The 26,593-nt window shown below is 40.7% G+C and overlaps 1 protein-coding gene across 1 annotated transcript in view; it reads right to left on the bottom strand.

Moving 5' to 3' along the window:
* cnnm2b (cyclin and CBS domain divalent metal cation transport mediator 2b) overlaps positions 1–26,593 on the bottom strand; it is a 58,832-nt gene that overhangs the window by 10,539 nt on the left and 21,700 nt on the right. The window contains exons 2-5 of the mRNA XM_049570913.1: positions 7,331–7,474; positions 4,762–4,899; positions 2,219–2,388; positions 771–864 (exon numbers count right to left, since the gene is read on the bottom strand). Of these exons, the coding sequence (XP_049426870.1) occupies positions 771–864; positions 2,219–2,388; positions 4,762–4,899; positions 7,331–7,474 (546 nt within the window). The remainder of the gene's footprint in view (positions 1–770; positions 865–2,218; positions 2,389–4,761; positions 4,900–7,330; positions 7,475–26,593) is intronic.

Raw genomic sequence — 26,593 nt, forward strand, 5'->3', positions numbered from 1 at the left:
GTTTACAACGACAAAGTGCAATCGGATCGAGACCCTGGTGGGGAAGACGAGTATACAGATAAACTTCCCTGAGACAGTTTCTCACAGTTTGCACAGAAGTTCTTCAGTTGTGCAAACCAGTTGTTACATCAGTTGTGCGGGTGGCTGGCCTCAGACAATCTTGCAAGTAAAGACGCTGGAGGTCCTGAGCTGGTGTAGCTACATGTGGTGTGCTGTTGTGAGGCTGGTTGGATGTACTGCCAAATTGCTGAAAATGACTTTAGAGACGGCTTATGGTAGTGAAATGAAAATTCAGCTCATGGGACGCAGCGCTGGTGGTAATTCCTGCAGTCAGCATGCCAATGACACACTCCTTTAAAATTTGCAACATCTGTGGCCTCGTGTTGTGTGATCAAACTGCTCATTTTAGAGCGACCTTTTACTGTGACCATTCCAAGACACACCTGTGTAGAAATGTTGCTGTTTAATCAGCATCTTGATATATCACACCTGTCAGGTAATCCGATCACTAGCAAGGATTTTAACAAATTTGAGACCAAAAGTTGATGTTTAACTTAAACCTGTGAAAAATGGGAGTAAAAACAACAGTGTTGCCTTTACATTTTTTGTTCAGAGCTGCAGTGCATTCTTATAGTTTACTTAAAAAAAGGAATAACATTTTAAACCAAGATTTTCCAAACATTACACTGATCAAAAATCTTTGATGAAACACCCTCAGAAACTTGATTTTATTTTAGAAAAAGGCCAGGTGTGTTGCTCGGAGATCTTACCTGGCGAGGCTGTCAGAGCCATCATCCCATAAAAGGAGAACGGTCCTGCTTCAAACTTCATCCCCTCTTTCCCTGCCTCCACCTCCACCTTCCCCTGTGACAGAAAAATCCAGAGATGACAAAGAACAAAGAGTTCAACAAACCATGTTCTTTCACTTTATCATCTTTCATTATTATTATTATTATTATTATTATCACACTTATTTAATTTCTAATTAATCCTCAATTGCACATTTTCCAGTTTGGAGCATTAGTGCTTCGTCGTGTTAATTATCCTCTCTATCTAGGATTTCCGCTACAGCTTTGCACTAACACTTTCACCCTGTCCAAAATCTGCCTCTGTTCCTGCTCAGATGTATTTATTCATCCTACCCGTGAGTTCAGAACAAATCCACCCCTCCTCCCCCCGCCCCTCTTTCCTTTCCTTTTTACTACTTGTAGATAATCCATACTCTGTTTAATAACTCCCAATCTGCTCCAAAACCTCAAGGGCAGTGACCCCACACTTGTCCAACCTGGATCTCATTTGAGTCAGGGCAGTAACACATATACAAAGTATATAGATATAAGACTTTTAACTCTACTTTAGCGCCAGTGATTTGGGAATCCTCTTGATCTTGAGCCTTGTAAAGACTTGATACTCTCCCTACAACCAAAGAGGAAGACTCCATGTTGGCACCGGCAACATATTCAGAGACAGAGCAGACATTAAGACCAGTTTTCAGACTGTAAGGCTACATGAAGGTCAGCGGCACTTGTTTTGATCTGCTTTTGAATAAATAATTGTAACTCTATAGCAGGATTTCTTTCAGGTGTCTGCAAAGAGAGAGTGGCAGGGAGGAAAGAGATGGACGGGTATACAGTAACACAACTGATGCACGACTGTCTTTACATTGTGATGTACAGTGCAGCAGCATAAAAACATAATACATATATTTCACTTTCTATTTGTGGTGTTTTCAAGTTAAAACTGACACTACTGTCATCATTTTCTTCATCGTAACCACAATTTTAAGTATAATTTAAAGTGTTATAGTGAGTTTAATATTTTGGGTTAAACATTTGTATTACTACTGAGCTGTTAATCGATGCTATTGTTGCTTGCTTTAATCCAAACTGCTCTGCAGTACAATCATACCATGCATAGCTTTTTAGGATGCATGGCCCCTGTGGGAACAAACCTGAAGTACAGCTCTGTTAGATGGATGGCTATACTGTGAAAAACTGTGGGAACAAGGAAAACAATAGCTACTAACAGCAGCACGCCCCTGTCTTAAACGTGTTCAGTGTAATGTGTTGTGTGTTGTTAGGGTACAAATACTGTTATTAGTTCCTTAATGAATGAAACATTGTTCTCTGGTAAGTGAGCTGAATAAATTTTGAGTCCAGAGGTGGGTTCGATATTCTGCAATGTGCCCTTCACTTCACACCTCATTGAGTCCACACACCTGCAGTACGAGGATGAAATAATCCACGGGCTTGTTCCTGTGGAAGAGGTAGTGCTCAGCCGCCCGCTTGTTCTTCTCATCGTATTTCAGCTCCTGGATGACGTTGGGGTGCTTCAACAAGCGCAGAAGAATCTTTTCTGACATTTGCACCGGTGCGAACGGCTCGACCTCTGAGGAACCAGAGAGAGACAGAAACAATGACTGTGTGTAATATAAAACATGAATTACAGCCAAACACACACATAGGGCCGATACCAATATCTAAGAATAAAAAAAAAAAGTCAGTGATATTTTGGCTAATAGTATTTTACTTACATTTTACATACAACAACTAATTGAATTTTTCTATGATTATGAATTCAAGTGTTGGAGTGCTGGTTGGACAATACAAGCAATTCGATGATGTCACCTTCTGCAGTAACTGTGATAGACATTTTATCAACTAAACATCCAACTGACAAAACCGGCTTAAGGCAAGAATCACTTGTACCAACAGATTCTTTCCTATGTGGCAGGAGAATTTGTGACATTCACCAATTCTCGTTCTTAATAAGATGTGAACACAATACACAAATTGTCCTGACAAGTTGTTTGAGACAAAAACAAACTCGTTTGACCTAAGAATTATAATGCTTTCGTTTGAATGACTGTGGAGTACAAACATGCTACAGACACTTTAAAATCACAACAAAACAAAACAGAATAAACCTGTGCAAGATCAAAATTCTGTTCAGTATATGATCACCATCCCAGCTTGCGAATTTACCAGGGGTGTTTGACTTTACTGGCATGTTTTGGCCTGGCAACTTATGGGCTACAATTCAGTCATGTTGCTATGTCACTTAGACCAGGTCCCATCTAAGTCATGGACCACTTTGCTTTAGAAAGATGTTTTAAAGCATCTAACTTGATATCAAACTATTTACTTTTAATTCTGTGACTGATCTTATGTGGTAGCAGTAGTCTACTCTTGATTTTCAGTTTCAGTATTTCAGTTTCCAGTCATCTGATACACCTATAGACACTGCTAAATTTGTAAAATTTTTGTCTGCTGATTTCTAACAGCAGCACTCGAAGCTCTGCAGTATGAATTTCTTCTTTTTACCTCTGTGTCACACACAAACAGGGCTGAAAAAGTGGCCTTATTTAGGGATCATGGCTGATGATGAAATCTCATGTATGCACTCTTCCTCATGAAATGCTAGCATACGTCAAAACAAGCAATTTATGACAAGTTCATGCAGCGTTTGGTAAATCTGACTTAAAACCTTCATTTGAGCAAACCTCACAAAAAAAAACAAGAGAATTTTAGGATAAGAATCCAAAAAAAAGTTGTTGCATAAGGCTCAATAAGTTTCTCCATACTGTAACTCTGTCTCTGTGTATATGACACCTACTGAATGTCTGTCCATCCTGCATGAGAGCTCCCTACTCTGTTGTTCTTCCTGACATTTGTCTCCTTAAAGGGTTTTTATTTGTGCAGTTTTTGCTTATCCAAATCCCAAGGATGCATGTTATTGATTGTGAAGTCATTTGGGCTGTATAGATAACATCACCTTACTACGTCTTAAAAAATGTAAACATATTGCCCTAGTTTAAGCTGCTACTACATCTGTCTGAGTGAGCTAACACACAACCTGACTAAAGAGTCATTTATAACTTTTAAACACTGTCTCCAGTTTGACTGGTCTACGTCCTCCACCTAATGGGCCAATCAGCTCCTTCAACTGAGCGGCGGTGATATGTGTCAGCTGGCTGCTGGCTCCACCACCAGGAACTAAACTCCCTAATAGTCTTTAGAGGAACTTAATCAACGCTTAGCTGCTAGGTCAAAGTTCTGAAGCAAATCCAACTGCAATGAGGTGTAGTCAACTACTGCTGCCGCTGCTGCTACTGCTGCTGCTGCTGCTGTAGTAGTGCTCAGACGTTCTGCAGCCTGTTCAGAAATCCATTTCCCAAGGGAAAGTGGGTGAAATATTTCACATTTTACACTAAGTATGTCGACTTGTGTGAGAACCCCGATCATAGGCCAAAAATGCTGGACGTGATGTCACTGAGGAACGCGTGTAAGCAAACAGGGTGGTGTTTTTAAAGCTGTGAGCTAAGATCCCAACATGTAATCTTCAGTGCACGACAAGCAAGCAAATAGACAGATGAGGGGTTTTTTGTTTTTTATCTGGGCGCAGTCTGCACAGACATCCCGTGCCGCGCTCCCGAGAGGCCTTCCACCTCTTCACACACACATGCAGGCAAACCAACGCGCTTGTTGTGAGTCCTCACACAACTCATTCGCTCACACACAAACAACAGATACTCATTCTACACACATACTCACTCCTCCCTGCACCCACTTGCCCAAAACTCAAAGCCCATACGGACACATGCACACACAAACAGCTCATACACACACACACACACACACAAACAGCTCATACACACACACACACACACACACACACACACACACACACACACACACTTTACCCACAGTGAGGGGCTGAGGGCACACTGGGGGAAGTCAAGCAGCAACGCAGCCCACTTGCCTGTTGCTAGGAAACGCAGGGTAGCCAGCAGAAGCTGAGGTGATATTTTAACCTTCATTTCATTGTCGGTAGGCTTGAAGGCCGAGAAATCCTGCTTCCTTTCCCGATGGGTGATTTTCTTCTTCGTCTTGTTGTCAGCTGAGGAAGGAACATGAGAGTCAAGTGTAAGACACAAACTAAAACTTTTAGTGCAACAGCAAAAAGGTCGGTCCACGCCACTCCGCAGACAGTGAGCGCGTCCTGCCAGGTCACAGGGTGACTACACTGGAGTTACCCAAAGCTTATTGCTTTTTCTGGAAATGTAGCTGTGGCGTTCTTCTCGGAACTAAAAGAGAGCTATAGGGGGCTACATTGTTAGCTTACCACATTCTTAGCATTACTTAAAGCCATATGTATTAGGGCAACAAATAGACTGGCACGTATTCCATGTCTGCAGGCCTCTACCAGCAGAGGTGTAACAGTACAGTCGGCTCATGCTATATTAAGAAGTTAAAAATTATGTAAAACAAATTGTGACTGTACAAAGGTATTAATTCCTCCGTTACAAAAAGCAAACAAGAAAATCAGATCTAATCTAATCTTAAATGAAAAACATGCAGACATTTATTATCTACATAGAACTAAAAAAATCCTCATTTTAAGCATCTTTCAGCTTTTTGTTTTGGTCACTCTTACTGATCTCATCAGTGTTGTTCCCAGACACAGCAGGCAGATGTTTACTACAACAAATCTAGAAAAACCAACCGTATGCTACCTGCTCCACGCTGAGCAGCAGACAAACAAAATTAGCTAAAGTAGCTAGTGAACATTTAGTTGCTGAAGAGCAGGTATTTACTCAGGAGTTGGTGGAGAGCAGACCAGAGATACAAAGACAGATAAGATTGCACTACGATGTAAATGAAAGACAATTTAAAGTAGCCTGTTTTGTTTTCTTGTCCACTTGAGGCAACAAAAGAAGCTGTAAAGGCAACACAGACATACACTGCAAGTTGTTAAAGCTAATGTGTCTGCCACCAGTTTCTTCTTTACATCTCAAGCAAGTATGGCGCAACACTACCATTAATTTGCTAAATGCTCCACTATGTTTAACAGCTAATGTTGTCTGTCTGCTATCTGATAATGAGCACGTAGGGTGCAGTTGGTTTATCAGGGGTTTTAAACAGCTGCCCGCTGCATCTAGACACAGTGTCGATTAAAGAAGAATTCAAGGGCTGTAAAACCAAAACAGTGCCCTGAAAGAAGCTAAAACACTGAGTTGATAATTCTCTGAGGGTTTGACTCTACAGTACGATCGACACCTTTCACATTACATGTAGTCATTTGATACTTTGTAACATATAAACTAGACTGCTGCAGCTTTAATTCTGCACTTTAATTAGAGTTTAATGCATGCACACAAAAATTAGCACCATTGGCAATTAGCAGCTGATCAAATTCAGCTATAACTGACGCAAAATTTAGTTTCAATTGTAGAAAACAAGTGTCGCACAAATTTGCACATATGCATTCTTTTATTTTGTTTTCTTTCCTTCTTCAAGATCGGTAAGCATCTTGAAGAAGGCCCCAAGGCCAAAATGTCATTGAAATAAAAGAAATGCATATGGAGCAGTGCGGGAGACTTGTTTTCTAAAATCGAAACTAAATTTTACATCAGTTTTAGCTTAATTTGATCAGTTGTTAATTGTCAATGGTGCTAATTTGTGCAACACTTGTTTTCCACAATTAAGTCTATTGCCCGTGATCAGCACCTCATCATAATTTTTGGTGTGCGTTACTTTTATTTAGTTTCACCATGACTTTTGTCACATTTTAATTCCGTGATATATAGCCCTATGATCATAAAACATTTGTCAGTTGCCTATAGCAGCGCTGGTGTTTATTTGAAAGCCCCTGCAAGTTTACAAAAACATATATTCAGATAGTTATACTGCATAGGATAGACCAACATTAAGTTAGTTGAAATCAGTGATACTCAACTTACAGCCCAAGGGCCAAATCTGGCCTGTTCACTAGGACAATAAATTGATTCACACTGTGAGTTTTTTTTGTACTCTTAATGTAAATAGGTTGCCAGAGTGCATAAAAAAGCAGTAAATAGAACTTGTTTATCCCCCCCCCAAAAAAAGAACGAGTGGAGGTTCCCCCGGTCCCCAGACAGAGGTCCAGGCTGAGCTAAGAAACACTGTCATGTAGGCTACACCTCACCTGTGCAGGACTGCTGTGACTGGGTTTGCCTCTTGGCAAAGAAGGACAGAAAATTCAAAAAGTTGAAAATGGGCAATTAATTTATCATATATACTGATAATTTTTTCTCTTTTTTAAATAACTGGCCCCTGGCCTTCTGTCATTTTGGAAACGTGGACCCTGGGCAAAGCAAGTTGAGTATCGCTGGTTTAAATGATCATTTAAAGCATTTGAGCATTTAAACAGAGCCCCACTGCTGGGCTACAATAAGTTTATAGCAGGTCATGGATTTTAGATCGGTGCTGGTACTGTGATAGGCTGGAGATGCCTTTAGGTCTTATAGCCATGTGACAGTGACAGTGTAAGCTTCGAGATGGGAACCTACTGTACAAGTCAGTCTCGTCCAGGATCTCTGACTTGATGATTTCTTCAATAACGTCCTCCAGCGTGACGATACCCAGCACCTCGTAGAAAGGGTCTCCCTCACCCTCATTGTTCACCCTCTGAACTATGGCCAGGTGAGATTTTCCTAGCAACACACACACACACACACACACACACACACACACACAGAGGTCATAAAGTTAGGGTCATATAATGATAAAGGGAGTTTAATATAGGTCAGGCAGTGATGGTGGTACAAGGGGGGAAAAGGCAAGCACAGACAGGGCAGAACTTTAACTTGTATCACAGATAAATACTTAATAAATAGTATTTTATACTGTGAACTAGGAACAACAAATCACTTATGTTAGATAGTGTTGTGAGTGTCACAAAACTGAGGCTGCAGATTGTATTTCAGCAGTGTGACAGTCCTGCTCTCTGTGTCAGTTACAAAAGACCAGGGATGCAGGACAATGGTAGGTCAAGTGATTACAGTGCCAGCAGAAACTCAAACATCCAGACAGACAGACTGACAGTCAGACAGTCATTAATTTCATCATGTGAGTCCCCTCAGCCCTCCCACCCACCACATCTGCGTTCCCAGGACCCTCCTGTGAGCTGTACCATCTGAAAAAAAAAAGAGAAAAAACTGCCGTGTATGCAGAGAATACTGTCAAGCAAAACGCTAAACAAATTCTTTGCCTTTTCTCAGCTTGTGATCATTTAAAAGGAATTTTCCAGAGGCCCAGGCTAATATTAGCCCCTGCAAAATGAAGTTTCCATTCCGCCCCGGCGATATTCTCACCGAGCGAAGGAACAGACCGGGCGAAGCCTCCACTGTGTGATCAGATTGTCTCGAAATGGGCCGTTTGCATGCAGATACACCTTGGTGTAAATAATGGAGGACGTCAGTGTGCTTGTGTGTACGTGTGCATGCACGTGTGCCAGAGTGCATGAATATTTGGGTGAGCGAGCGTGTGTGAGTGTGTGTGTTATTTTCAGAGAACACAGGTACATCACTGAGTCAGTGCTCACATGCTGTTTCAGCTAATGCTGGCTGCTTTGCTGCAGGCGAGCGCAGACTGACCACCGAGAGTGTTTTATTGCACTGCAGCTCCCTGCTTCCTCACAATGCCATGGCAGCACACTGATGTGCGGTGTGCAGAGCCTGAGAGTCTTAATGTGAGAATGTTGTGAGCATTAGATGTAGAATTGATGCTTTCAAGAAATATATTCCGGTTTCAGCTAATAGGCTGGCAGGGTAAGATCCCCAAAGAGCCGTATTAATAATGTAAACACCAGAAATCCACCGTGACAAAGAGTCTGCAGATGGCGGGCAATATTCAAGTCTTGTCTGAGAAAAAGAGGAGTCCTTCCACTTCTATTAAGATGTCAATGACATCTTGAGCACGCTGCTTCATCACTGAGGGGTTGGGTTTAACTAGAGCAAACACAAATGGAGCCTCAGTGGGTTAAAGTAATCAGGTCTCAGAAGTCCTTGAGCAAGCAATTACTCTAAACTGCCCAGAGAGGGAAAGGCAAATGGAGAGGCCAGCAAAGCACAGTACAGTGAAACAGATCAATGTTCCCTTCCTTTTCTTTAATGGCATCCACTCCACTCACATCAGGTTTATAAACAAAGCTTCCAAATTTAGGTTTCTGGGCAAAGAATGTTGAACTTAATGTCACTTTAATCGGTGTGAACTGAACATGAAATTTCAGGACATATGCCAGTGAAATTAGATAATATAACTAATGATTTGTTTTCAGTACAAATAATTATTGTACTATTATTTATTGTACAGTAAATAAGTAACAGCATAGTCTGCAGTATTTGCTTCGTCATTTAAAGGAATACATTCTACACTACTACTGCAGCTGGTTAGCTTAGCTTAGCATAAAGACCACAAACAGGGGAAAACCGTTAGCTCAGCTATGTCTAAAGGCACCTACTAGCACCTCTAAAGCAGTAGTTTCCAACTGTTGGGTCGCGGTCCAAAAATGGGTCTTTCATTTGGACTACAAATGAGTCAAGTTAAAAGAAAAACAAAAATGCTTTTTTAAGTACAATGAATCTCCAGCACGGAGCTTTTATTTTGAAGTGCCATTTCCTGCTGAAGAATATGTGACTAACAGACAGCGACTTGAAAGAAACAACAAACTAGCTCGATGACATGGCCAAATGCAAGTGTGATGCTTAACATATTTAACTGTGTGGACCTTGAACTAATGACCAAGGAAAAATCTGGACCCTGTGGTTGAACCAGTTGGGAACCAATGCTCTGGAGGGGGACAAGCATTTTTTTGTTTTTTACCAAAGTGGTGAACTATTCTTTTAAGATATTAGGTCAGAGGCAAGAAAAAAATAAACCAACAAGATGTGATGTGTGCTTTAGAGGTCCTGATAGGCCTGTTCTTAACCTTTGGACACACCAGCAAGGTGTTTCCCCTGTTTTTATGCTAAGCTACGCGAACAAGCTGCTGGCTGTAGCTTCCTATTTATCATACAGACATGAGAGTGGTATCGATCCACCTATCTAACTCTCAGCAAGAACACAGACAGGCCATTTTTGTTTTTTACCAAAGTGTTGAACTATTCTTTTCAGAAATTAGGTCAGAAGCAAGGATTAAGTTTCACCAAGTACTCTTAAAACAAGGATGACATACTATCTTTTTCCAGAGTGTTCAACCTCTTCTATTTCAACTTAAATTATTCTAACTAATATATATTTTCTGTTCATGTTTAATGATAATCACAACCAGAATTACTTGTGGTTATGATCTCCACTTCTACACCCACCTGCTATCATTTGACGTAAGGCTCACATGATGACACCAGTGTAAATCTTGTGAGATGTGGTTAAAAGCTCAGAAAAAAGCTGGTTTTGTAAATGAACCTTGGGTTGAGATTACCTGAAAGGTTAAGAAAGAACTTTCACGCTCAAAAATCCACAATATTTAAAAACAATATCGAACAGAATATTTTGTGATCAAGAAAAACAGTTATTAATATCTAAGCCAGACTTCCCAAATGAATTTAACACTATATACTCGTTCAACCCATTACAGAAACGTCAGGAACTGTACAACGCAATGCAATCCAACATCACAGACAACAACCTAAACAATTAAAAATGAAATAATACATCTCTGACATAGTGTCAACAAATGTAATAACTGTAATAATTTATTTAAGTGTCTTTTGCAGGGGTGTGGTGTTTGATTGAATATATTGTAAAACTGGTGGAATGACAAGTTTGGCTTTATCAAAGGAACAGGAACAGCCAATGGGAATGTGTGTCAACATAACCTCACCTTTCTGACGCTAAACGAGGCCCAACCTCTGACCTTTCTGTTAGCCAACTGATAAGAGGTGGAGGACATCGCTGAGATCACACACACAATCTGTTCTGCTCTTCAAGCGGCCATGTGCTCGCACTCATAAACACACAAACGTAACAGCACTGCTCACTTGTTTGACAAGTTAAACTAATCCCATCAGGATGTTTGTCCACATCAGTAATACTTTCCATCACCTCCTTCTACAGACCAGTGTACTCAGGGTTAGCTATTAGAGATGACCCGTTTTAAGGGCTTTAACAGAGGCCACACAGGTCACTAGTTTAAATAAAAAGAAGAGAATGACAGAGGGAAAAGAATGAATGGTAAGCAATTCAGAAGAGAAGCATGTTTTTACAGAGTTTAAGAGTGTTTATTCTAGAGTCTGTCTCATGGGCTATACTGTAAGGAGAAAGAAATGTCCAAGTTCCATGGAAGAGACAACAAAGAGAAAGTCATATACTCATCATTCCCATTGCACAGCTCTGTATATTTTCTATGGAAATCACTCAGCTACATATTTAAGTAGTGACATGTATCGAAAAGTATTTTGCCACGCTGGTGCCGTGGTTCCAGGGATGGCAATGTCAGGCCGTGGTCGACTGAATGACCACTTTGTTCCAGAGTAAAACATCTCAACACATGTAGCTCTTGAGAAAGTTGAGTCAGGAAGACAATACTTTTCACGCTCAGGCTGTAAGTTTCTTTCACTCCTTGCACGTATGCTCACTCACTCTCTCTAGGTGATGTTGTCTGGGAACTTCAATTGAGTCATCAGCTGATTCACAATCAACCAGTAGCACAGCGACACACCTTTTCTGTCAGTCTATCATCTTACTGCTCCACATTTTAAATATGGTTCATTCTCTGCCGTAGTTCATTCTTGCTGCCGATGTTTGCACCCTCCACCTCCCCATCACCTCCCAGTCTTTACGAATTCATCGGCCTCACTCAGCAGTCAGCAGCCTCAGAGTCATCAGCCACCACCACCACCAGTGTCTGAACTCCATGGGGGGATTTACCCTGCTGCTGCGCAGATGTCCCTCAATCACAAAATATCTCCCTCTGGTGTGCAAGCCCCAAAGACTTCTGTTAAATCTTAATCTGCACACTCATATTCTGTTTTAAATATTATCTTTACTTCATTCTTCTGTCTCTCCTGATTGAACTATTGGATGGGTAGGAACTAAAGTCTGTATAGACGATTCATGATGCCCAGATGATGAAGCCTACTAACTATGGTGAATCCCTTGACGTTTCTTCTTGCACGACCAGCAGGTCAGACGTATCACTTATCCTGTGAAATATATTCACATCTCTTGAACTGATCTGCAGAAAGTTGGTGCAGACATTCATGACTACCAGATGATGAATCCTAATTACCACAGAAAGGCTTATTCATGTTTCCCATGGTTTGAATAATAACTTTGGTGATTCCCTGACTTTTCCTCGAGTGTCCAGCAGGTCAAGGCTTTTCTTATCCTGAGATAAATCTGATCATCTACTCGGAAGATTGGCACAAACTTATGTACAGACATTCATGGTTCCCAGACCTTTCCTCTAGTGCCACCATTGGTTTGACACTTTTTCAATTACTGTTGGATGGATTTCGATGAAATTTCTTTAAAAAAAACAAACAAAAATAAATTATGTCCCCCTCAGCATGAACTGCAATCACTTTGTGATCCCCTGATTTTTCATTTCCTGTAGTCATTAGGTCAACTTTTACTTTAGTTAATGACCAAATACCTGCAAAACTAAAGACAACAGTGTTAATGAACAAATGTTAGCATGCTAACTACCAAAGTTAGATATGGCTGTTAGAATGTTAACACTGTCATTGTGAGCATGCTAGCAAACAGATGTTGGCATTTAGCTAAAACTACCACAGGGCTACAGTGCAGTCTCACAGACCCGTCAGCATGGCTGTCATCTCTAGTCTTCCCATCAACAAGACAAAACCTCTATAAGTCAGTAGGATTCATCCTCTGGTGAACATTAAAGTCTAAACAAAATTTCAAGGCAATCCATTTGCCAGTTGTTGAGATATTTCAGTTCGGACCAACATCCCTAGAGCCATGGTGCAAGCTGCCTGATACATGTACTGTACAACTTCCACTGTATTTTTCTTTTTTCCCTTCACAGTGTTTTTTCATTTATTTTAGGATGCATGCCGGTGGTAATGTATCATCTAACATATGCCAGTTGTAACTGAGCAATATAAGTCAAAAAGGTAATGAAGCGCATCAGACTACAGAATATATTATGAATATTAGTCTACCTAGCGAGAGGAACAGACATCTTAGTTGAGAATCACACAGCAGAATTGGACTCTTTGTCCAATTCACGCACTTTTCAAGGTGGATGGATAGACAGATTTGGATACTTTGTTACTCTAATTACATTACATTTATTTGCAGATGTCTGTAACAATTTACAAAAAGCCCACTGAAAATTTTAATCAGCTTGTTCAGCTGATCATTACGTGCACTGCATGTTTCTAAAATGATGGTAGATTTAGGAGTAAGCTCCTCTTCTGGTGTTGTTGTCGAAAGTCTATGTAAAGTCTATTTCTGTCTCTGTCAAAGTTACACACACACACACACACACACACACACACACACACACACACACAAACACTCGCCTTTCGCACAGTAGCTCCACTCCAAATCGTTTTGTCTCGCAGTCCCACAAGATGAGTGCATACTTTCCAGTTTCCCACAAAGACAAAATACCACACAAGCGACAGAAAAAAATGCAGCTTCTGTCTTCCATAAATATATTACGAGACAATGACAGCCTGTTTATTCATAGCTCCTTAGCTGCTGTTATGGCAGTGGGTTTTGTGAGGGGGGACTGGAGGTAGAGTGGGGAGGCTGACCCCCTGGACCCTCTGGAGCCTGGAACTTGGCGGCGGTCCACGAGGAGAGCGTGTCCTTGCGAGGACCAGTCGTCTGGGGTCCTATAAGCCACCACTGACATCTGGGGCTGTCTAGCTGGGCTGAGGCTGAATGCATGCTGGGTAGTCCGGCACACAGGCACACTGCACACATCAGGGTCGGGGGTCAATTCACTTTCAATTTCATCCATTAAGGAAGCATGTTTTCTTGGGTCAAAAACTGAAATGCTTTAGTCATTAGTAGGTTCTCGTGTGTGATTTCCACAACATTTCTGAGAATAACCGATGTGTCATTAGACCTGTAAATGGCTGTTTTAGTTTACATCTGTAATTGGGTGAAGTAAAGACACACGTACACACACATACACAGAGGATTATTTTGTTTCCCCTAACAACACAGCAGCAGATGACTCAGGTACCAGGAAGTGCTTAATCTCACTGGAAAAAGAGTCAGGGACCACAACGCATTTGTTCAGTTGTGTGGGTACTATAGATGACGATAAACAGCAAAAGAGCTACCCCACAGGGCCGTTGCCAGGATTTTAGACATTACTGAGGTCACCCCTAATAGCTTTAGAAAACCTGCTTGTGGCATTACAGGAAAAGTTCACCAAACCCAATAGGCTTCATTCTCTGGGAATCATGAATGTCTGTTTAACATTTTAATCCATTTAATGTTTGTTGAGATATTTTAGTCTGGAGACAGGCTGCTAGCGTGGCTAAAAATATTTGTGTCAGTCTTTTAAAGTCTCACCATGTGTAGCTTTATTTACGAAACGCAAACTAGACTTCAGGTCCCTTAATCCCCAGGAAAAGAATACACAGATCTGTGCCCCCAGTGATAACTACAGTCCTGCTACTCTGATATTAAGGGCATTCACTCTCTAAAGAGACAGGTTGTACTGATGGGCGAAAATAAACTTATCTTTTTGAACGACTCTTTTTAGTGTCCATGTATGACATCAGCCTATCGAACTTTCCAAATGGTCATGAATCCTCAAGGTTTTCCACTCGCCCACTTGTTGTTATCATAGGGGTAATGTTCATGGTGTCTGCTACAGTGAGTAAGCGAGAAGCAACTGACAAGGACTCAAGCCCAAACAATTTGCCTGCTACACTAATTGAACAGGAACCAATGAGCCGTTCTCTCGAAGTGGTACGTCTGTTGCTTGCCCAGGAGTATCAACAAATCAGAGCAGTGAAATCACATTTCTTTTAAATCTGTTAGGCTTACATGGCCTACCTACATACATGCATGCATGGGCTCATTACTACTAAAATGTAATACATATAATAGTCACAGCTTAGCAAAAAATGTGATGTGTTACTGTACATCCCCAAACAATATTTTGTAGTAATACACACCCAGCTGTTGCCTGAAATACATAATGAAAAAACTTCTTTATATTCCATGAGTAGCATTAGAGCAATCAACTTATCACTTAAACAGCTAACAAAATTGCACTCCTTCTCTTGAATGTGTTGTATTTAATTGCTCAGAGCGTTTAAGCAACACATCAATGACAACAAAGAGCAAAGGAGATGGATCACGAGAGAAATATGATGGGGAACTAATTTTTCGGATTATTTAGACACCAAATGAATACAGCACAAGACTGCCGAGGTAACTGAGGGTGCTTTGGGAACTAGAGTTGTCCTGCTTTGGTCTGAATCAGGGACTAATTTTGTTACAAAGTTTCATAATTGCCAAGTGGTGGTTCGTGTTCTCACGGCTGCATTTACAAGCAAGAAAGCTGCTTTTCATTGGTCAGAATTTCCATGTGGGAAAAATCCAGGAAGTAAACAAAGAGTACACTTGCAAAATAAATGTGACACTTTCTAATGTCACAATGGAGGGACAACTACGCAGGTTGATTTTAGCGCTGGTCATCATGCACTATATTGCTTGTATTGTTCATTTTAGGCAAACCATACAGTTTGAAAACAAGGTGCGGCTCCAACTAGAAAACAATGTTCTGATGCATCGGATGTGCAATGCACACATTAAGGCAATACAGGAAGAGGTGCACATTAATAATCCTCTGGAACACGTTCTCACCACAAACGAACCGCACCACAGTTCATTTGTAACCGAACTGAGACCACCTCTTCTAGAAGGTCTTGGTCTGGTTGTTTTGGTGCACACCTGAGCGTGATTGCTGTGTTTACACCTGCCCAAACGAACTGCACTTAGGGGGCAAACAAACTTGAGTTTGATCAAAGCGAACCAAGCAAGGCAGGTGTGAAAGCACCCTGAGACGTCGACTTCCTGTCCTTCAAAGAACGAGATTGTTGGTCAGTGACATTTCCGGAACAGCGTATTGAGTTTACATAGCCTACATATAAGTGGGATGCTGAATCAATGCAATACAAGAAATGTTTTATCTTTAAATGATGTAAACTGAAACATGACAACATGAAGAGAAGTTCTGTGAGGCGGACAACACTAGCTGTCAAACATGCATGTACTACAACGAAGTGTCGCAGAGAAACTGACACCATATTTTGCAAAAGCATAAAAACCAAAATATTTGAAGGGTTTGATACATTTTGAGGTATCAACTCGAAGGAACTTAAACTGTGAGAACAATCTGTCCATCCATTAGGGGTGGGGGAAATTTCCGAATCTTAGATGCATCACGATTCGGACGTGGACGAATCTGAATCGATTCACAAACGTCCAAATTTCGATTATTTAAATCTGTTAATTAGAGTAATACAGAAGGTTCTAAATAATGCGGAACTAAGAAGTGCGGTACGTGTCATCTCCGAGACACTTTGGGATGCGCACCTGGAGCAGACACGCCGACACGTGCACAGAGTAACAAAACAAACATGGCTGACCGCCACCCACCTCACCATGAGATCCGAACAGCTCCTTCTAATTTAACAGCTCCTTCTACAACGTTGACGGCAGAAGTGAACTGGACAAGAGCCATGTTATATGTAAGCTGTGTCGTGCTAAAATAAAATACTTTGGCAACACAACAAACATGAGAAGCCATGTAACTCGATTCCACCTGACGGAGGAGTCAGGGAGAAGGCAGGCTGTTGTTGCTGCGGCAACTAGTGGCGCTACTGACCAGAGAACAATCGAGGAAGCAATTAGAAAGCTGCCACCCTCATCGGAAAAGGTGAAGCGAATTACGAAGGCCATCGCGGCATTTATTGCCAAGGATTTGCGTCCTTCTTCCATCGTGGAAAATCAGGGATTTCAAGGACTGCTGCACACACTGGAGCCCAGATACACCATCCCATCCCGACGCTATTTCACCGACACTCTACAACCAAACCAAAACAGAAGTAATGGCCTCACTGTTGAAGGCAGGCAGGTAGGATCGCAGTTACATGTGATGCGTGGACGTCTGTCGCCACCGAATCATTTGTTACTCTAACTACACATTTTATCTTGTGATTTAAGATTCCTGTTGTTACCTTTGGTTCCATACAACGAAGTTGTAACTTTCCAGTTTGCACGCATTTCCATTTATATGTTTAATAAAATATAATGGAAATGAATTCAACTGTTTCTTATTACAAGTGCACTGTTTTTAAAAATTGCAAGTGTTGAATGCTTATTCAGTGAGACAAAAAGAAATGTGTGTTGTGAAAAAGTGCATCAATATACATAAATTAAAGATGCATCAATAATCGTTTTATAATCGAATCGTAGCCCCTGAATCGTAATTGTTATCGAATCGTGAGGTGCCCAAAGATTCCCACCCCTACTATCCATCACTGACAGGTTGATCTAATAGATGGCACACAATTGTTGCAAAGACATAACAACCAGGGGATCAAAAGTAATTTAAAGTTTAAATCAACATAACTTTTAATGACCAGTGCGCCACAGTGTCTGTCACCACAGTAATAAATACTGTGAGAAATACTCAACTGAGGATACAAGAATTCAAGCAGCAATCATTTCAGTGGGCTCATTTTACCCTGTAGATTGACAAAGGCCCAAATTAAAAGCACTTCAACTATTGATAGCTGCACCGAGTTGAATCCTACATTCTTTCATCCACCCATCCATCTATCTATCTATCCATCCATCCATTCATCTGTAATCCAAGGCCAAGCCTGAGAACCTCCACTCAGGCCTACAGAGACCAAGCTGTGTGCTCTTTTCCACCATTCCCAGCTTATTTATGGAATGCAGCTTTGTCATATTTTTCCATAGCGCAATTTTCCCCTATAAATAGGCACGTAAGGCTCGGAGAGTTGGGGTGGGAGTATGAGGGGTCAGTATCTGTTGTGGACACTCATCATTGCCCCCCTCCCTGTCTTGCTCTCCCCCTATTTTTCCAAATATTTGAGCACTGACAAATATAGTGCAATGTTAGGGTGATGGGAACCCGTTGGACAGTCTTTCTTTTTAATCTACCTCCAGTGAAATTTTCCAGCCATTCTGACCCATTTTTCCATTAACATAGAGAAAAACTTTACCCTGATGCCAGCAACATGTCGGCTATTTAAGGCTCCTTCATTTACATAAACATTTGGTTTGAATACACACGCAATAAAATAACATCATGCCGTGACTTGGTCTGGAGAAATGAGAGGAATGTGTGTGTGTCTGTATGTTTGTGTATCTATCAGTATTTCTTCTTCTGCAAATATTATAGATAAAACAGATAAATTAAATAATATTAAATAAAGAAACAAGAAACCATATTTAGCCACTTAAAGGGGAAGTACAACTGCTCTACAGAGGCTCTGTAAAATTCTGAGGAAATTCTATGAGTGACATCACCCAAAGAATTTGACCAAATGAGGGATTTTTTTGGTTCCCTTTTAAACTTACACACCTGTCAATGTTCAGACCAAACATGGAGCAAAGTTTTAGTGTAGTGCCATTACAAACAAAGTCAATACAAAGACACAAACAGACACAAATAAACATCTGTGCAGTGTTTTAACTTGCCGTGTCGCAAAAGCTTATCAGTGTTGAAATTGAGTGTGTAGAGGACAAACATCTTTTTGGCATCTGTGGGCACCTTGAGCTCCTTGACTCAATAGCCCCTTTTCCCCAGCAGGAACTTTTATCAATTACCTGGAATTTTGAAAAACCTCTGCGCGTTTCCACCGAAATTACCCGGGCAAAAAACTTTCCCTCACCCCCAAATTTACCCTGCAAAAAGCTCCTAGTAGGGGGTAGGACTTTTCAGATTACCTGGAATTCTTGAGGGGTGGGGCTGTTTGCCGAGGAACGCTGATCAGTGGAGCACACACTTGCAGCATTCTGCACTTTCTGGCAGCAGCCGCTGCAAACTTTATCTCATTTCTACAAGCTTCACTTTTTTTCTGTTTTGATTAAAGGTAGGGTCTGGAGGATTTTCCAGTTGCTGTTTGTAAACACACATTCAAATTCGGCCCCTCCTATCAGGCTCAACTCTCCCGGGTGTACGGAGCCCGGAGGTACGGAAGAAGGCTTCACAGAAGAGGTTCAGGCAAGGCTCGTGCTGGTACACGCTTGGACACACTCGGACACGCTCGGGCATGGCACCTGCGCTCTCTCATTGGCTGGGGAAATCTCCGCCCAGAAGTGGTCCGAGCTCACAAAAACATCAAAATACAGTGAAAGGGCAGGAGCTCTGCAAACAGAGTCACCACCACACATGAGTAGAAGCCCATAGGTGACAATTAAGCAGGATTTCATTTGTATATATGTCTATATTTTGTTTTGTTTGAAAATCCTCCAGATCCTACCTTTAAGGATGGGTACCAAAACCCTGTACTAAATTAGCCCCGGGGCTAAATGATTAAAGATTATAGTATTGATAAGCGCTAACGGTATCTATTCTTTTGTGCCGGCACTGAACTCCTCCACATACACACACATATACACACACACACCGACGCGACACGTAACCGGTGAACAGCTGAGTAGCTGCGGTGGAAACAAAATGACGATAACTTGAAAATGACTCGAGTTGACGGCAGTTACACTCGTTACTGTAAGTGACATTAAACCTTAGCGAGTAAGAAGCCAATACTTTATCAATACATGTGTTAAGCAAGCATGAACATGTAAACATGCAGACAGTGATATTCAATATGCTCTGTCCACAGTTCTCTCATCCACCGACATTAACGTTATGTCTTGCACAAGGACAGCACGCTGGTTCAGCTGATAGTGAATTGTTACTAATAAGCTCAAATGACAGCTGTCTGTATGTAGACTAACTTAGTTTGACACTTACTTTTAAACTTAGCTGCTGGCTGAGACAAACAGCCACAACTCTCTACCAGCACGTAGCCAGCCAATCTGGAGGAGCCAAATACAGGGCACACGCCGAATCATCTACGTCATCATGCTAATTTGAAAACATTATCCAGAACTTTGAGGTGCGGTGGAAATGCAAACCACACAGATTACCAGGAATTATTTTACCCAGGTAAATAAATTCCTGGTAATAAAAGTTCCTGGAAATGTTGGTGGAAAAGGGGCTAAGGTCAGTACTGTACAGAGACAGAACGAAAAGTAAAGGGCTTGGAGAAAAGTGAGCGAAGCCATAGGTTGGTTGTACTTAGCGCTAACATTAGCCTCCCTCCCCAGTTAGTAAGCACAACTTAAGCACAACAACACATATGATTATTGTCACACATGTATACTGCTAGATATTAATATATACTTTAAACATACTGTACCACAGTAGCCAGAATAACTATAATATTATTACTTTCATTAATGTTGCTGTAAGCTACCGTCATTACCGTCTGTCCTGCATCTCTCTCTCTCTCTCTCTCTCTCTCTCTCTCCCCCTCTCTGTCTCTCTGTCTCACTTTCTGTCTCATTGTGCCATACGGATTACTGTTAATTTATTATGCTGATCTGTTCTGTACGACATCTATTGCACGTCTGTCCGTCCTGGAAGAGGGATCCCTCCTCAGTTGCTCTTCCTGAGGTTTCTACCATTTTTTCCCCCATTAAAGGGTTTTTTTGGGGGAGTTTTTCCTTATCCGCTGTGAGGGTCCAAAGGACAGAGGGATGTTGTATGCTGAAAAGCCCTGTGAGGGAAATTGTGATTTGTGATATTGGGCTTTATAAATAAAATTGATTGATTGATTGATTGATTGATTGATTGATTGATTGTACTGTTAGCACAGCTGGCTTTACTGACATACTTCTGCCTTCTTACCAGCAGCCGTATTCGCACAAGTATTGCAAGGCGAAAAATTGCTTTGCATTCGGTCTGAACACACCTTAAAACATTGTGGTGTGAGAGCACTGGGTTGCATTTGTTACCTGCAGAGATTAATCCCTTGAAAAGAAATCTGCCCCAGAATAGGAGAAGCTGGTGCTCCACACTCTCGTTCAGACACAGGCAGCTAATATTGAACAAAACTGAACAAGCTAATGCTAATATTAGCTAACACTACTTTAAACATTGCAATTAGCCTTATCTGAAACTTTTTTGCCTCGTTTCCACTTTCGTATGTGACTGGTGTCAGTAGATCTGTAAATGTACAGATGATGCCTCTAGTGTCCAATACAAGGAAGTGCATTTCTTTATGGATGATAGAAACCTGATAGAAACTACCTGTAGCCATTGGAAAGAGGCTAATTTTGTCCTTCATTCACCATTCAGTTGTTTGGAATATGCACTTGGAACATTACCGGGACAGAAACAGAATCTGAAAGGTATTTTGGCATGTTTTGTGAAATATTGAATTAAATAGACGTATGAATGGCTGAACGAGTCATAATGACAATCATTACAGCTGAAACTTGCTTCTAGAGGTTGCACCAAAGCAAACGTCCCCAGGTGTCGATCACTTGGCTGTTTACTACAATTTTTTTTCTTAATCACTATGAACCTGTCTCCAGACAGGAAGTTAAACCAACCAGTCAGCCTCTTTAGAGTTAGTCGTGAAAAGAGGAAATCAGAAAACAATAACACACTTTCTCTGTAGTTGCCTAGAGAGAATACACAGAATACAGAATATTTTTCCTGTTTCCAAACGTTTGTACTTTAATGTTCTTTTTGCTTGTTTGTTTTTTAATGATAACTATAATGTTCCTCTACATAGAAACACTGGCATGATTTAACAATGCAATGTGTTGTATTACTTGTTTCATTAAATCTCTCAGTATTAAAAGGCTGCTTGAGATTTGATAATTCAAGACAACCTCTCTTCTTATTGCTCCTTGTATCTAGGTGAAGCTGTGAGAAACTGTGTCATCAGCTTTGTACAGGGAATGTGACTTAATACTATTTTTCCCTGAGCACCAGCAGTCACTTTAGCCCACTGTGCCAAAAAAAGGCTGGCATGTTAGCAGTTGGGTCACAGTGTTTGTTTGTGTGTCTCCCTCCTACACAGTGTTCTCACAAATTGCTATAGAGCTCAGGTTGTATTAGTAGTTATTATTTCTCCAACCTATGCAGAGTAATGCTCAGCATGGTGAGGAAACATATTCTCAAGTCCAACATCACGGCACTCTATTTTCTTAGTGACCTGTAGCTGTAAACATGTAGGATGTCATATTCTCCTTTGAGTTAGAGGGATGGTCTGTAATTCACTGGCCATCCAGCTAGACAGCAGGAAAGCACAGACATTAAGATTCATTTACACACGCACACATGCACACATGCACACATGCACATAACACATAGTCACACACTCACAGTTAACCAAGCTCAACAGTCCTTGACAAGCAAACACAAGGAATTACAAATGACATATTGTAGGTCTATTTCTTCACACCACATTCATATCTCATATTTCCTCTACTAAATTCTTAATTCACTATTTCAATAGCAACACATGACAGACACAATATACTGCTGACACTGAATACTATTAAATGGATGATTGAATTGTAACCATGTACTGCATTCAGCAGCACATTCTTCCATCACATGTACAGATACTTTGCCAGCATACTATTAAATAGGAATTCAGTAAAATTACAACCGTCTGCATGCACAGTGCAGGTGCCCATCATATCTGCAACCAACACTACTGCCAACACTACTTCACTGTCTGAGCCAAGGGATGACATGCTTTTAAGTAAGTTTTGATTATATTACGGGGGCGAATATATTTTATGATATTTCAGTTGACCAGCACAGACAGAAATGTTAGAATCTTTAAATAATCATTTTATTTCCTCTAGTTTCTTATATAACCCTGATAATCCACATTGAGCACCTCTATTTAATGATAGGACCACTGCCAGTGTTCAGATTTTTAACCTTATCCCTTTTACCATGATAGAGGTCAGTAAAGTTCTAAAAGGACTGAATCTGAGAAAATTAGATAACGTAGAGCCTGTCTAAGAACCACTATGTCACATTTTCAATCTAACACTATCTACAAATAAAATCTCTAAGGACTAGAAAGCCGCCTATGTTGTTCCACTCTTGAAAAGAGATGACCCATCTGTTTTAAACAATTATAGACCAGTCTCTGAACTCTCTGTCTTGGGTAAGGTGCTTGAAAAGTAAAAAAAAAAATAATAATAAAAGAATACCTGGCTACCAACTCTATACTGACCACATTTCAGTCAAAAAACATAGTACTATTACTGCTGCCATAAATGTCATAAATGATATAACTGAAGCACTAGATAAAAAGCACTGCTGTCTTTCTCTTTCTAAAGATCTCTCTAAGGCCTTTGATACTGTTGACCACAATATTCTCATCAAGCGTCTGACAGATATTGTTTTTTCTGAGCTTGCAGTTGGGTGGGTTGCAAACTATCTCACATACAGAACTCAGGCTATTGAGTTAGAGGGTGCCAACTTGAAAGTACTGCAAGTCCTCAAGAGGTACCACAAGGGTCAGTTCTGGGTCCTTTATTATTTACTATATATGTTTAAATGCAATGAGAAGAATACCCCAAACTATGTCATTCATTTCTATGTTGATGACAGTTTCCTTTACTGTTTTGCACCCACCCCTGCTAAGGCTTCTGCATATCTTCAGTACACACTTGTCTAAATGCAGAAAAAAATAAACATATGTTTTTTTTTTACTACATCAAGACCAGTGAACTCAACACTGTCTGAAAAATGCTACCAGAAATGGTCATCAAATTGAGCTGGTATCAAATTTTATATACCTAGGATTTTTAATTGATGACAACCTGTCTTTTGAGGTGCATATCCAGCACATTGCGAAAGCTTTTACTTCAGAAACAAGCCTTGCTTTTCTTTTTGAGTCAAACAGAAATGGTGGAGTGTACCTGTTTACCTGTCATTGCTTATAGGGATGTGTTGTATATCAATGCCCATGCTCGTTGTCTTTACATGCTGGATAGCTTGTATCATGTTTGCTTTGGGATTCATTACAATCTGTGAATCTTTTACTCACCATTGTGTTTATTCTCAAAAGTAAACTGGCCTGCTTTATGTACATGCTGCCTCAGTCACTGGTGTGTTTTTATTTATCGTTGGCAATATTCCTACCTACTTATCTTCTCTTCTGAATACCATGTGGGATATAGCTTGATTGAGTATGCTAACTGAGGAGTTTCATCTATTAGTTGAGAGGTTTTTAAAATACCTTTCCCTACAGGACTTAAATATAAACATTGCAGGCAGTGTGGTTGCACTGGAGCCTGTGGGGTGGGGGCCCATAGAGAAAATGGACCTTCTAAGGATGTGCTGAGTGGAGAACGGGCCCTTGCAGGTGATACAAATTGACACCTTTGAAATATGCCTGTGTTCAAAGAGGAACTCGCACTAAATTAAAAATGACATCATTTACATTTTTACAGTATGCCCTTGAAAAAACAAAGCAATCTTATTGTTGCTTTCTTTCTTTTTAAAATAACAGCAATCTATAACAAAATTGCTTGTTCTAAATGAACTATTTAAATCATAGCTATAATAAATGAATGAATTAATGATTTATTGGGCGCATCCAGAACTCACCTGGTAGAGCAGAAGCACTATTTATCAAAGCTAAGTCCTCCCCAAAAGACCTGGGTTCAGTTTCAGCCTGTGTTCTTTGCTGCATGTCACCAGGGCCTGATGTAACTACCGCACTACCAAACAACCAAAATGCTAGTAAAAAGGAATACATTCTGCTGTCCTTGGTATTTCTGTCATATACAGATATGCAATGATGCTTGGTAATATGTATGCTGACGAGAGGATATACAGTAAGACTGACAAGCTGAGCACATCTGCAAGCTGAGTGAGCTGTCATGCCTTTCTAACATAAAAGTGCCATTAAGAAAAGACAATAGAAAGGAACAGGAGGAGAGTGTAGCAAAGCTGTGTGTGTATGTGCATGCTTCATACTGTAATTAACTAACATGCACTAGGACCAGTCATAACAGTAGGTACTGAGGCCCATTATAACAACCCTTTTGCCACTGTTTCCCTGTTTGTTAACTTGCTAGCTGGCCAACTCACCACACAGCACATTTCACAATGTATTTGACAAGTGAATGGACCTATTTGGCAAATTAATTAATTTTGTTTGCTCATCATATGGTAAAAGGTTTGTTTCTGTATGACATGGTAAACACAGCCTGAGCAAGAAGAGCAAAACCTCCTATATTTCCATTTTAATCGTGTTATTTCCTCTTATTTCACATGGAGAGTTTCCACCTTGAATACTTGCAGAATTTCAGCCTTAGAGGACTGTAACTGTTTGAAATCTCCAACGGATCTGATGGCTGTGTAAATTTCTGAAGTACTGTGGCAACTAAATATTAGCACATTACCATAAAGGAGGAGGACAGAGAGATGACAGCTACCAGCCTCTACACTGATATTACATTGTCAGGTTCATCAGACAATTCAGCGACAGCAAGTAATGGCACATGGCATGGGGGTTATGGGAAATGGATTTGCATGCATATCATGAGACAGGGTGTTTCCAGTGGTGACAGGACATTGTCTTCTAATCCTTAAGTCATACACTTCATACAAAAAGAAACCAACAAGGAGTAGATGTGTACCTGCTCACTTATTTTAACCTTGCACTATAAAGCAGACTTATTTCTGTGTGACCTCAACCAGTCTGGGGCTCGTGTTCAGTCGCTGATGCTTCACTCCCTTGGCCTTTGGGTCAAACAATACAGTTACATGATATGAACTAACCAGAGTAACACAGAGAAGTTAAGACTGCTCACAGCTCCTAACTGTCATTAAGGGGCCTTGGTCACAAGATCACTCTGCTGCTACTAGCCAGTGGTGTTTCACTACACACACACATACAGTACAGTGAGACACACACACACACACGCGCACACTGCTGGAATGACATTGTTGTTCATTCAGAGAAGCAGCTTGCTGTCGTAGCTGGCTGCGTTTGTTGTTGAAAGGTCCCCTGGGTGGAGATTCCTTTGGGCCTCAGTCATAAGGAGAGGCATCAATGGGAAACCAGTGGGGATAAATGAATGGGCCTGTGGTCAGGTGCTGCTCTGTTATGTGAGTGTTGCAACTGCTGAATGGTGATCACATCACTCAATGATGACAACAACCAGGGGTGTTTTTGAGTAGTACAACACATGAAAGCAGATCTGTGTCTGCTAGGGTTTTAACTTTAAAACAAAATTGCGTTCACATAATCAACAGCAACTAGTTTGTCATTATGTGTCATTTCTTCTTCTTTCACAGTTTGGCTGCTCACGCGATATATAGCATCTATCTCTACACTATCAGATGTTAGTATGCTTTCTTTGACAACGACATATTCAAACTCTATGCACTACCTTGGTGCAACAGCGACAGAGGGTCAGAATTTGCAACTCCAGTTGGTTGCACTTTGAATCTTTTAACATATGGAATGAGTAAAAGCATTGGCTTGAAATTTATCATCACTTTATTTATTTTTAAAAAATGCAACATCTCCTGCGTGACACTACAATTTTGTAAAAGAGAAGGTCAATATCAGTCTCCTTTCTGTGCATTAAGTTTGGAGCTGGGATGGAGAGGTGTTAGCCTAGCTTAGCATTTTGACTGGAAACAGGGTGAACAGTCTCGGTTCCAAGTGAAAAAAGCTCATTAACACCTCTAAAGTTTACTGTACTAAGATATATTTTTAAACTTGTACCTCATT

Source organism: Epinephelus fuscoguttatus, linkage group LG3 (assembly GCF_011397635.1).
Source record: "Epinephelus fuscoguttatus linkage group LG3, E.fuscoguttatus.final_Chr_v1".
Lineage (NCBI taxonomy): Eukaryota > Metazoa > Chordata > Actinopteri > Perciformes > Serranidae > Epinephelus > Epinephelus fuscoguttatus.